The 13,522-nt window shown below is 42.6% G+C and overlaps 2 protein-coding genes across 2 annotated transcripts; both read right to left on the bottom strand.

Annotated features, from left to right (window-relative positions):
• Nucleotides 1-1,277: 1,277 nt before the first annotated feature.
• LOC131287022 (Golgi pH regulator) lies at nucleotides 1,278-3,433 on the bottom strand. Its single transcript, XM_058316036.1, has 5 exons — nucleotides 3,206-3,433; nucleotides 2,867-3,137; nucleotides 2,381-2,782; nucleotides 2,134-2,315; nucleotides 1,278-2,060 (listed from the first exon to the last, which is right to left on the bottom strand). Exons 1-5 carry the CDS (start codon nucleotides 3,251-3,253, stop codon nucleotides 1,605-1,607), a joined length of 1,359 nt encoding a protein of 452 aa, XP_058172019.1. The 5' UTR covers nucleotides 3,254-3,433; the 3' UTR covers nucleotides 1,278-1,604.
• Nucleotides 3,434-4,011: 578 nt separating this feature from the next.
• LOC131285659 (homeobox protein vnd-like) lies at nucleotides 4,012-10,693 on the bottom strand. The gene is made up of 3 exons (XM_058314517.1): nucleotides 10,524-10,693; nucleotides 4,910-5,400; nucleotides 4,012-4,838 (listed from the first exon to the last, which is right to left on the bottom strand). Exons 1-3 carry the CDS (start codon nucleotides 10,691-10,693, stop codon nucleotides 4,012-4,014), a joined length of 1,488 nt encoding a protein of 495 aa, XP_058170500.1.
• Between the last annotated feature and the right edge of the window lie 2,829 nt (nucleotides 10,694-13,522).

Here is a 13,522-nt window from a genome sequence, read left to right as displayed (position 1 = left end):
GGTCTGACCGATGTTATGATAACAGTGTTTAAAAAGAATCCGAGCGCGCGTGTTCCGTTCCGCTGAACGATCGTACCGTGCAGCCAAGATAGTTTTAAGGACGAAAATACTTTGAATAGCACAACTTTACTGAATGGGACTGACCGTCTCCGTGAACCGTGACACTTTGTGGAAATGACTAAAAGAATTTCTCGCTTGGTTGGGAAATTTTTCCACCCAACTGGGAACTACACGTCCGTTCACGAGTGGACTCACCTACGATCTCTTTCATCGAACTCCAGGCAATCTACATTAACACACGAACTATCGATTAATAATGCCCGCTACAAATGAACTGCGGTACCGTTTCACACCCGGCACGGGCACATCGAAGGCACCATGCATGCCCGACCCTCGGTCTCCCAAAGTGCCAACAACACGGGGACAGCACAAACAGTTAACCTTCGGTCGCGAACTCGCATCACCGCAATCACATGTTAGTTCCCGTTCATCCGGAGCATGACGTGTGAACCGTTCCACTGACAACGCGTGTACCACCAGCGCGCACCGAACGAAATAACTGGCCTCCGGCCACCGATGGATGGTAGTGCGGGGCCATGTCGGAGTTCGAGTTGTTTATTCATAAAATGGATCATCGGCATGACAACGGGTTCGAACGAATCGGTCTGCTTGGTTGGTTGGTTGTAGGTTGGTTAGTTGGCGGCGGCGTGTGTTCAGGTTCAGGATGAAGAAAATAAATAAAGTGCCTTCCCTTCCTCGCACGTGGCACGCTCAACCTTTTGCCGCAAGCAAGGGCATTCGTGCCCCAGATGGAACAGGACCAACGTTCGCTTTTTTATCGTATTTTGTTTCCAACGTTGTACAAATTAGTATGTACCCGCGTAGTAGCGCAGTATACGATGATCTTCGACCGGTTCGGATGAGTTACATTCGTGCTCTGTTTGAATATGTTTTTTCGTGGTGGTTAAGGTAAGGTGCTGACTCATTAACTATGGATGACGGGCATCGCCCGGGATACAATGGATATGGAATGGTGGAACAGAAAGTAACGGTGATAAGTTGCTTGCCGCGATTTTGTTATTATTTACCCTTACGACGGGCACTAGAACGAGTAAATGTATGTACCCGAAGGAAATACGTAATTGACGGGTTTGAATTATTGATTAAAGAGTAATATTTGAATGATAGTTTATGTGTTTTCTTCCTTTCAAACAAACTAGACTGTTTTAACAACTTCCAAAATGAAAGTAAATCTTTAATGACGCATTTTAACGGAGGATTTTTTGTTTATTCGTTAAATATATACACCAAGACATATCGCCTGTTGCCTGTTGCTTCGTATTTGTGGAGCGTCGGAATGGATTTAAAAATAAAAGCTGATTTTTGTTTTGCGATAACTTAGAGAATACCCAGCATGTCTGAGCAATTGCCATTGTTTGAAATCACAGACAAGGCCCACCATAATGTAGCAGTAAATTAGTATGGCCACTTTGTGAAGTGACTTTAGTGCAGGAGCTTCGTTTGGTCCATCGGGTTTTCGCCGAAATGGAAAATGGACTTTCAGGCGCAAACCAAAAAGAAAAAGAGACACGCATGGCGAACGTCTACATGCTACTGTCGACATTCGGTGGCTTGTGGAGCAGATAGAGCACAACAATGGTCGCTAGGGCACTCACGAGGAAGATTACGTCGAACCAACGATGGTAGAAGTTAAAGTGCAGGCCACCGAGCACCTCCGTGATGATGACCCGGTACTCGGCCGGCATGTTCATCCGCATCAACAGCACGGACGAGCAGAAGTACATGCCCATGATCTGCGCGAGCACCAGCACTATGATGTTGGACGATTTGCTGGACGAAATTTTGTAGAAAAACTTCGTCAGCGTTAGCAGCAGACCACGGATTGAGGTGACGACGATACAGCCGACGAGCAGGAACGAGACGTGCTGGCTCCAGAATGCTATGTCCATGTCAAAACCGCACCAATGTACGGCTATTTCGATACCGCGCGTAACCGGGTCCTTCTTTCCCACGCGATCGAATATAATGTTGATTGTGCACTGAAACGGTAAGAAATCGTACAATTAACGGAATGATTGAATACCTTGGCAACTCTGCTCAGCGGGTACTAACGATGAAAATCTTCCATAAACAGTATAAACTAAAAAAGTGCCCAAGCACGTTGAAATATTTGCCCTGGAGCGTTGCTGCCCACCGTTCCCGTTCTTGCATGTTTTTCATCGAATGAGCCTCGAGGAAGAGTTGCCGCGAGAGTTCCTCTAATGCTGAAATTTCTAGTCGTAGCTGTCCGATATCTGCAACGGAAAATTGGGTAAAGCTGTATATTTCTTTTAAAAAAACAGTTATGCTATTCACTCACTTTCTGCCCCTGCTGGCCGTTGCGTTACACTGCTTATCATACCCCATATGCTTTGCTTTTGATTGGGCTTGTTTCTCCTCCGGTCGAGAGCGATACGCTTTTTCTTCACCAGAATCATGTCCATCGTTTGCATCAGCCGTCGTTCCAGATTGAGCACATCACTCTGCGAAACTGGGCGTATGAAGTAAGACATGCTTGTGTACGGATAATTAACGGCACCAAACCCGGACAGGACGGCCATCACGGTGACACCAACAACGCCGATACGTGATACTGCCTGCTCGATCGTGAAGATTCCCCGGCTTACGCTTAGCAACGGGAACGGATCACCTATTCGCCAGAACCCGTACAAATAGCACAGCCAGATGAGGGACGTCAACGGTTGTACCCATTTGGCCGGAACTGAATTAAAACATCACATGGTGGTCGAAAAGAAACTCGTTACTTTAGCCATTAAATGTTGTAGATGCACGGGATCGATCTTACCTAGCCGCACATTGCTTATGCAGGAATATGCGATCAAATAAGGTATGACGGCGATCACCATGATCAGCAGTAGTGTTAACCCGAGCCGCCAGTGGAAGTACCGCGACGTCGAGTCAAGAAAACCGATGATTTCGAAAATGATCAGCTCGAACATGGTCAGCGAGAGGGCCAGAGTGGACGAGAATATGAGCTGAACGAGCACATGGCGTATCTCGTAGTTGCGAAAGAGTTGCTTCACAAAAAACAGCCATCCTCCGATGAAGAATATTAGCTGCGAAGGGCACACCAAAAAAGCACAGGTAAACACAGGTGGTTCGGTGATCCGAGCGAACACCTTACCTGGGACACGAGAACGATCAGCGTATCACCTAATAAAGGCAGTTCCATTGGTTACGTTTCCGTCGTAGGCTATTGGCGACTGTGGGCGCTAGAGACTTAGTTAGGTTTTGCACGATGAACCGGGTCTCGCATTGTCGTACTTTCGTTGAAGTTCTTCCTAGAGACGCACCCGAATTTCCCGCACGCAACGGATTTGTTTTACGATGTCAATTTATTTATTTTCGGCATTTTCCTTCGCAGAAGGAGTAGTGTTGGCAGTAGTGTTGGCAGAATCGGGATTCGGAAGATTCGAAGATACGATCCGTAGATGATTCGAATCAGGTAGGATTCATTATGTATATGAATCAGAGTTGATTCGTTTGTTAATGTTTTTATTTCGTTTGTTTGTCATGTTTCTATTACGGAAAACGCGTGATTTGATGAGGATCAAATCAGAATCTGATGTACGATTTTAATACCGGCATTTATTGCGTTTGTATTTGGGATTTGTATTTGGGGGTTCAAGTCCATGGTAGCGATTTGATTTGACCACCACTATTCTGCTGAGCTGTCATCTCTTCAAGCCGTCAAATGGTTTGGGATTATGATTCCATAAGTTTCCACCAGAAGTGCTAGTATCAATGATGATTATTTGAAATTCAACGTAAAACGTTAAATCCTGACCTATTCAAGTTTTCATACTCACCTATTTTGAATGCATTATCAAAAAAAAAGGATAACAATAATTGTTTTTGATATAAACATTAATTGAAATAGATTGCACTTTATTCGATTTAAAAATTCAAAAATATAAACAGCCAAACTATTCACCACATGCGAGGAGAAGAGCTATGCCCTCCAGCGAGCGTTCCTGCACTGGGGGTTTGCAGTACAGAACCGGAAACACTTCCGAATGACGAGTGGTGCACACCACCCGACAGATAGTGAGTTGGATGTTGCTGGTGCGCGTGCGGTTGCTGCTGCATTTGATGCTGTTGCTGATGGTGGTGGTGCTGTTGGAGCACATCTTGGCAGGGCTTTCCATCCCGCACCAGCACCGGCGGATTGATCTTCTTGGGAGGACTCGCACCAAGCACGGTCGGTCCGTAGCCGGAGCTCTTCTCCGTCTGAGCTCGCTTTGTTTTGTACCGATGGTTTTGAAACCAGATTTTCACCTGCGTCGGCGTTAGGTTGATCATGTTCGCCAGGCATTCCCGTTCCGGTGCCGACAGATAGCGCGCCTGCTTGAAGCGACGTTCCAGCTCGAAGGTTTGCGTTTTGGAGAAGAGAATACGTCGTTTGCGTTTCTTGTGTCCACCAACGGACCCGGAAGTTTCGCTTTGTCCTCGATGTCCATTAGAGCGCTGCTGTTGCGCTGGTGGTGAGTCCAGTTCTGGGCCAGTATCATCTGCGCTGGGATTATTGTTGTTCGTGTCGACGGAACATTCTGCATCGAGCGCAGGTCCATCGTGCGAGGAGGAGTGGTGATCGAGGGCGGCCAATCGATCGGACGCCTCGTTGACCACACGCGGTATGTGGTTGTAGTTCGCCAGAGAGTACAGCTCTGGACCAGGAGAGGTGCTGTCTGGACTGAGTTGTTGGCTGTTGCCGTTGGTCGCTTCACTCGTTGTACTATGTTGGATTACCGACGGAACTAAGACGCAGATCATCAAACATAATTCATCATCATACAAATAATTTTGGTACAAAAATCTGTACACTTACCATAATCTAAGTTGGAAGCACCATATGGATAGGGAGTTCTAGCTGACTCCGAGGCCGAACCGGAAGTTGCAAGGGCACTGCTTGACCCTGGAAACAGATGATGGGCATGATGCGAGTAGGAATACGGATACGGGGGTGGATCGTACGGTACAGTGGAAGGATTTAGGACGGGTTGCAGTGGTAAACAAGAAGCTCCCTGGGAAGAAACTGCTCCGTAGGATAGGTGAGGTTGTTCTTCTGGAGCTGCTACGGAATAGCTTCCAGCAGGCGGAACATCGAGTGGAAGATGTTGTGGTGTTTCCAGCTCGGACAGAGTGAACGGATACGGGTGCGTTGACTGATGATGTAGAACGCTTGACGCAAGGCTGGGCACGTTCGGTTGTTCTTTACTTGCAGGTCCCTGTGGCTGCTGGCTGTTCAGTTCTAGGATGTTACTGATGTGAAATCGCTGCGAACGCTGCGATGGAGGAATTCGCATGCTATCGAGAATTCTAGTGATACGAAAGAAATAGATGCAAACTTAATTGAGAGTCTTTATAAATACCGCTGTGTGACAAGTCTAAATGTTCTCCTTATGTTTTTTTACCAAAAAATCAATAGATGACACAAACGACTTGGAACATGTATGAACCATTTTCAAGTGAGGCTTTTCAATAATCATTTTGTTCAAATTCCATTCGAGTTTGATTTAAGAGATTCCAAGAAAATTTTACAGTTTTTAATACATAAATTCGTCTAAGGACTTGAGGATGATCTCTTTTCTCTGAGTTTATTTTAATTCTTATCATTTATCAACTAATGATTAAACTTTATACATATTATTGTTACTATTTAACTGTTTTTTACTGTTTGAAATGACCTTCTATGTATCTATAGTCTATTATCATGCATAGTCTAACGAACTGCTTTTGTAGTTATTTTGCTAGCATAGTTTGATTTATCAAATAACGAAACACTGGATCTAACCAGCAGAAAAATAGCACTTCAATTTCAATTACACTGGCCACGAAGCAACGTTATCAGCACTACCATTGATGAGATTATGACCGATACCTATCTTATCACTTTGCAATCTGACACATACTAGTCGGTCCTTATTTGCGACACATGAATGGCACATTTTATCACGGTTAATCCTAATCTCTACCCTGCGTGTGGGCAAATGGGAAACACTAAAAACCCTGGAAAACCAATCTCAAAAGAAATCCTCACCGGGGCAGCGAAGTATTGAGCACGATCGGGTACAGGGCCGCCCGCAGTAGATTGTGGTTTAGCGTGGCCGCGGGCATGAAAATCGGTGCCCACGACAGAAACGGAGCACATTTTGTGAGCAGTTTCTCCAACCGAGGATTGGAAACCTTTTCCCTCGCCAGTTTGAAAGCTAACTGTTTTGTTACTTATCGTTAAAAAAGATGTTGACTGGTGGAACTAGTCCGTACTACTGAACTGTCGAACGAGTGTGGTTTTGAAACGAGGGTCTGTTATAGAAATATCCTTTGAAGGACCTCTCATGACGTGCTGGTTGGATTATGCGCGGTAGAAACTTTTATGTTGACTCCATTTTCATTGCTATACTTCAGATTAAACATGTTTTTATTTTTTTTTCCTATCCATTTACTAGCCCAGTACATTTAAGAAAACGTCCTTTAAATGTTATGCCCAGTACATTTACGAAAACGTCCTATGAGTTTTAATGTCATTCCCACCGTATGGACTCCATATTTGTTTTCACAACCTACTAGCTTCGCAAGCTGTCGTGAATAAAAAGAGGGCGTGGCCAAGTAGGGAAAAGACAAAAATGCGGTGCTAAGCAATTGCATGAGGCGAAATGGTATCACCATACCTGCTGCTACTTTTACTAATACTAGTCATTAGAAAACGCTAGCTTTCGAACTAGAGAAAATGTTAAATAACAATGTCAATAACAATCAATAAAAAACGCTCAATTTACTAAACACACCGCCACAAAAATGCAACTCTATTTCTAGGGAGAAAGTTATTCTGGATAAATTGTGCCTTGCATCCTTGTCGGCAAGGATAATTATGGAAAAAATGTAACAAAAGAAAAATACTAAGATAAAGGGGTATTATTAACGCTTTCAAACTTTTATAATACACTCATTTCACAAGCATTTTCACAAGAAGAAGTTTAATAAAAAAACTTCAAGCTAAAATGAAATAACTATTATTTCTAATAAGTAATTATTTTGTTGATTATTTCTTTAACAACCACATAAACATATGTTTAGAAGGCGGCCTAAAGACGAAGAGAATAACAAATGATCGATCGATCAAACAGAGTATTTTATTTATAGCAATCAGATTGAAAGGCATAACATACCTGACAAGTGAAAAAGTTTAAAGCCGATCCACCCCCAACTATCAACTGCGAATGTAACCCGTAATGGGTAAAAATATTGATTTTAAATTATGAAACATATTGCCAACACGCAAAACGCGACTTAGCTGGGCCGAAAACTTTAGTCCACGGATGGCGCACTGTTCCCGGGCCGATGAGTGCATCTAATCATGGTTCGATTAAACTCCCATGAAACTCGACAGCATCGTTGAACGCCGCGAGAGGGTTGCTGGTAAAAAACGATAAATCTTCCGTGTGTAAAATCCACCCTAGAGCTTCGCTGGAGTCGGTCATAGCATGTGTGTTTGGCGGAGGTTGTTATACCCTCCGACCGTATTCGCAAGCGCTTCATGCGAAGAGCCTCGACTACTCGACCGGAAAATGCGATCGCTTGCTTTTGCGGCAGAAGTTGGCCCGGAAAATCGTGCCACACTCATGTGTGTGAGAGCACTATCGCGTGCCCGTCCCATTTGCCGAGGCTCTAAGTACACAACATACCGTGTCAAAGGGCCATTCGAAGGCTGTTCTTATCTTAGCATACCGGCGGAAGGGTGGGTGCTAGGTTAACGGGCCGTTTGGAGGGCTCGTGAGGTTGCATTTCAAAGGTGATACACTTGACTCGAACCAGGAACTTTTACGTTGCTTAGAATCGGAGAGAATTGAAACGAAATAGACGCTATAAGGTAAAACTATGCTTTCCATTCGTGAAAGGCAATCGAATCGTAGGGTGAAGCGGGTCCTTTTATCCTGCCCCTAGGCTTGCGATGTAACAACACAAAACAAAAAAGGGAGTCCCCCGTTTCGGGACTCATCAAACAGTATCGCACAAACAATCATAAATAGCTCATAATTACGGATGAGCATGTAAACGATCGTAAAAGCCATCGACTCGCGCGATACGAAATGCGCAATATACGTCACAATCGGGCGCTTTTGTTTTTAAACCTCCGCGGTCTTTATGGCTTACTTTTATTTATGTTTTTTTCTCCTCCGCACCCCGAAAAGGATTGGTCGGTGCTGAAATTACTTTGTTAGGAATGCAACGCGTGTCGCTTCCCACGGCCATCACGTGGCCATCCGGACGGTTAAAAGGGCATGCTTTTCCGCTGCCACGTGGGACGCTGTCTCGGTTACGCTTTCTTTTGCTCGGCTTCGGAATGCTCTTGGACTGACTCACGCAGACGGAAGCGAACGCAAGACAGAAGTTAATTGCTGCATGAAGCCCCCATTTTCGGCACCTGCAGGCACGTAATCAGCGGTAATGTTTTTATTTAACCATTCAACGGCAACTGCACTTTGCATTCGTGCACTGGATGCACTTTACGCGGTAGTAAGGACTTCATCAAACGAAGGACTTTTGCGGTTGATGTTTGTTCATTTGTAGCCCTCTTTTTTCATTGTAACTATTGGAAAAAGGGAAAGACCATTCGACATCAACAACTCGACCTAGTTGGAGTGGGAAGAGGCTTCGTCGTTCGGACGTCGTGGGAACTTTGTAATTGGTTTTTCAAACAACGAATCAAACCTTTTTTTCACTCGATTTTTGGAGCGTCTAGTCGTTTGCCTTTCCGCGTCTAGTTGGTAAGTAGACGGCACTCGTGGTTGAGTTTTGCTTCCGATTCTATCCCTTTAGCGGATGAACTTTTGATTCAGAACGTAGGTGATGCTTAAAGTTACCGGAAAAGACTCTTTTTATAATAGGTTGAATTTGATGAAAATATGAGTATGAGCAAAAAATACTCTAAAAGGAAGTATATGGCTGCTTTAACTTTTTTAAATATTGCAATACAAATAAATAAAAAATACGAAAAAAGTAGCTCGTTTTAGCATTACTGGTTGCACATTTTTTTAAGGCCGTGCATTCCTTTTCCCAAAACCACCAAAATACTTTTTACTGCATATTATTTCTATTATCGTTCATCATCTTTGATGTCCGGAAGGTTTTATTCAAAACCAATATAAAATATTGAGCCAAATAATCAAAATCATTTTTCATGGCATGGGGTTTATCATTTTTTCATGGCAGAGATTTTACATAGTTGTAAAATGAGCACCTCATAAAAATCGTCGTATAAGCACACAAATTTCGTTGGTGGCATGGTTCATATTTTTATGATCCTAAGACACTATTAGATTCTGCATCAATCGGGACCAATCCAGCTCTCCTCCATATCGCCGTCGATTAAATGAACACACGAAACGGCGAATCCAATCGTCATGCTATTTAAAATGGATTCCCCCTGTTAAGCAATGAAGTATGTTTCCGCAACAACTAGGGAACTAGTCCTAGTCCGCGACAAGACTAGGTGAAACAGCTTAAGTTAGCTTTCGATACTTTGTTACACTACGTTCCGCTTGATGATTACCAGCCCCATCCGTGCAATCGAGTTTGTTTGGGAAAACCACAATTATTGATATTGGACTAATTGGATTTACTTTCTCGACACGGCACGCCAACGATTTGTGATGTAGAAAAATCGCCCGTTTGCTGAAGTCGGTGGAGTGTAATTTGACTGTCAATTTCAAATTAGGGTACTGAACGATATGTTTTCTGTTGTACCACGGTGGGCTAACAATGTTGACTGGCTTTTGGGAGAGCAAAAAGACCAAAAATGGCCTTCTAGCGATTTTTCTCTAGACTGAAAATATCTTTTATAATCGACGGTTGGTTTGTAGGTTTACCCCAGAGGAATGCAACGGGATGGCATACATACGCAGATTTGGTTATTTGAATGCGTAATCTGTCATCTGTCGGAAATCAAAGTCTCAAATACATTTATGACCAATCCATGCCCGAAAACACTTGAGAACCAGATAGCTGTTTCGGCCTTTCAAACAAAATGCTGCCCACCAAAAATCAACTCCAAAACTCAAGTGGGTCCATCAGCTGGAAATCCGATCGAACGTTTACAGTAGCTCCACGACAAGCAACGAACACTTTTCCATCCTCGTATTGACAGTGGGATAATCTTGCCAAAATGATAAGATAGCACCGAAAACCACCTTTTAACTAATCGTTGATATGGCAATTGAAAGAGCCCCCCCAGTCCGAAATGGTTTATGACCCCTGTCGATATGCCTCCGTGCTGCAGATCATAAATGTTGTTTGTTTTGGTTTGTTTGCGGTGAATTGATAAAGTGAGTATAGGATGAGTTAATTTTTTTTCTTTCTTTCTAGCGGTCGTACTTGTTCGGTGTTTCGTATCCTTTACTTACTCATCATCATAATCATCATCATCATCATCCGTTACTTACTCGGTCCGGTAGTCACATTCCGGCGCATAGTAATCCGGCGGGAAGATGTGGAAGCTGGCATCGTAACCTACGTCGTCTGCACCGTGCAGGGTAGTGTACGGATAGTACTGGGACGGAGTTGGCTGAACCGAGCCCGGAACACTGTTGGCACCTGGACCCGCACTGCTCATTGTGTACTTCCAAGGTTAGTCTACTTGTTTAATGGCAAATGCTGATTCTTCGGACGTCGCTTAGTATAACAGGTTTAGTTTTATTCCAATTTCGACGCAATAAAATAACACGGTGTTCTTAGAATTCTTTCTTGTCTCTCTACAAGCCAAATATACTACTCTATCTATCCCTATGGCACTCCAAGATATTGATGACAATCACAAAATATTCACTTCTTTGGCACTAACATTTTTTTTGGTTCTTATTTGGCACAAAGTTATGCACACTAGGTTCTTCTTCAACTAACCTATCCGTTCTGGGTTTTGACCGGCCAGCCAGACTCACTCCTGTCTATATCCGGCCCGTTAGGGTTCTGGGCAGCGACTGTCGCGGGGAGTGCAAACCCTGAACCGGCCGGACTCCCCTGGCGAACGGACAGTACGGCGATTGATTGGTCCACATGACGCACCCTGGGTGGTGGTGTATGCCACGCTATCGTATCGCAAGGCTTTATTGAGCCCCGCGCACCTTCGCACCGCAGCGCCGCATGCTGCTCTTATTAATACAGCATTTTACTAATGTTTAATTTCACATTATCACCACGATTGATAAAGATTGTACCTCGTACGAGAAGGAAAAGCGATGAGCGATGGGGGTCGCGGCATGCATGTGCACTCCCCATACGCCAACCGAGTTGCAACTGGCAATCGCCGCTATCTGCTTTATCTCGGCGTCGATGAGCTTTCTCTGGAGGCCTAGACCCCCTCAAAGCCCTTCCTTTCCAGGGGTACGGTTGGAAGGTGGGAAGGAAATAGTTTCCAACGCTAAGCCCCACATTTATGGGCGGGCAGGAAATGGTTGGCAAAATCATTTTAAACCCCCCAACGATTGGATCATGGCAGATAGTTAGATCTGCAAAACGTATTGCAAAACATGTACTAACGAACATGATCAAAAGGTCAAACAATAGTAGCATTTCTTATTCTAGCGCATAAATGCCTTTTTTTTGCAAATCCTACAATATGAAAAAAAAAATACATTGATTGATATAGAAATATAACAGTATGTTTGAAGCAACAGTTACTTTAAAGTTTAAACAAACCCGCGTATGACAACACAACTATGTTTGTGCATTTGAATTGTGAAGGAAATGTGATGTTATACGTGCGAAAATATGGTATTTCTAAATCTCTTTTCTACTACCTTTATTGTTCTATCGAGCTGCCCAAGTAATTTTTAGTAATTAATTGAAATATAACAATATGATTAATACCACTGCATATAATGCTAATACCCCTGGAAATATTGATGATGGAATAAAAAAAAGTACAAACCAACGAACAATGTATCGCGTCATCGTTTTTAGGTATCATAACCAAACAAAATTTAATGAGTAATTCTAGTAATTTAAAAGTTGATAAGCGTTACTCACATTACAGAGCCAACGTTTATGAGAAATCTAGAAACGCAGGCTAAATGTTTTACTAGTTACACTGCAAAGCTGAAAGCTCTTGAGATTGACATTTTTGGCATTTTTTGCGTTATAGATAAGATTTCGTGACGAAAAACAAAAGAATCAATTGGAATGAAACATTTAGTTTTATTTAATTGAAATATTTTCAACTTTTCATTGAAAAACCTTCAGACAATTCCGAGAGTTTCCCGCTTCTGTAATAAATTCTTAAAAGTGATCGTTTTGATACAGGTTAGTGCATTGAATTTTCTCCAAAAAAGGGGAAAAGATTGTAGGATGAATCCATGAATGTATTCTCTGGTTGTTTTTGGTGAATACTGGTATTTTCGCATATACAGGCTTTGCCAGCCAACTTTGCCTCGAAAGCGCGTGATTTTATCTCTAACACACGTTATTTTGAAATAGCTTATACATTGTAACATTGAAGCAGTAAATCCAAAAAGTCATCAAATATTTGATTGTACAAGCAAAAAACCATTTCACAAAATAATCAAAAGAATTCCAATTGGAGCCCACGGACAATAGTAATCAGAAAAGATTGTTTTGCTCAACAACGTATTGCACACCGTCCTTCTGAAAACCATGTTAGACAGTGGCGGGTTTACAAAACGATTGTTTGGCTCAATAAAGTATTTTAATTTAAAACATTCTTCTGAAAAACTTGTAAGACAGTGGGGGGATTACACTTATAGGGGCCCTACGCGAGAAAATGAACGGAGGATACCCCCTATGCAATACCTTAAAAAATTATAAATGTTCGTCTGTTTTAAAAATTTTCAACAAACTCAATGTTACCTATTTTTTTCCTACAAAATAAGTTTCCTCCTGACTTCACGGTGTTTTGATTGATTTTATCAATTTGGTCTATTCTTAATCAATGAATAGAATATTAAAAAATGATGTAGTTATACTTCGGATCCCATAACCGTACCTCGTCTTAAAACGAATAACGTTTTGCATTTGGAATGGTATGCAACGTTACCAAATGTATGCCAACAAAATATGCCAAAAACGCATTGCTAAATATTAGATAGATTAAACTGTTCAAGTTTTGCAGGTTGCTTTACGACTATGATTACATACTATATTAACCTTTCTTTAATTCATCTTAGTCTTAATTTTTATCTTCTTCTTCTTCTTCTTCTTCTTCTTGGCGTAACGACCTTGTTGGTCATGCATGCCTTTATTAAGGACTTACAAGACTTTTCCCTTTGTGTACGTGGATAGTCAAGTTCTCTCGTATGGTCGGGTCTCGGTTGGAATACGAACTCAAGTCGTCGAGGTGGAGAGCTCCGGCGCTTATGGGTCGATTTTTTAACCGGTCGTCGCGGACCCCCATCAATGTTTATAAGATACAATATAATTAAACATTATT

The sequence above is a fragment of the Anopheles ziemanni genome, chromosome 3, assembly GCF_943734765.1.
Source record: "Anopheles ziemanni chromosome 3, idAnoZiCoDA_A2_x.2, whole genome shotgun sequence".
NCBI lineage: Eukaryota > Metazoa > Arthropoda > Insecta > Diptera > Culicidae > Anopheles > Anopheles ziemanni.
This window is presented reverse-complemented; position numbering and strand designations above follow the sequence as displayed.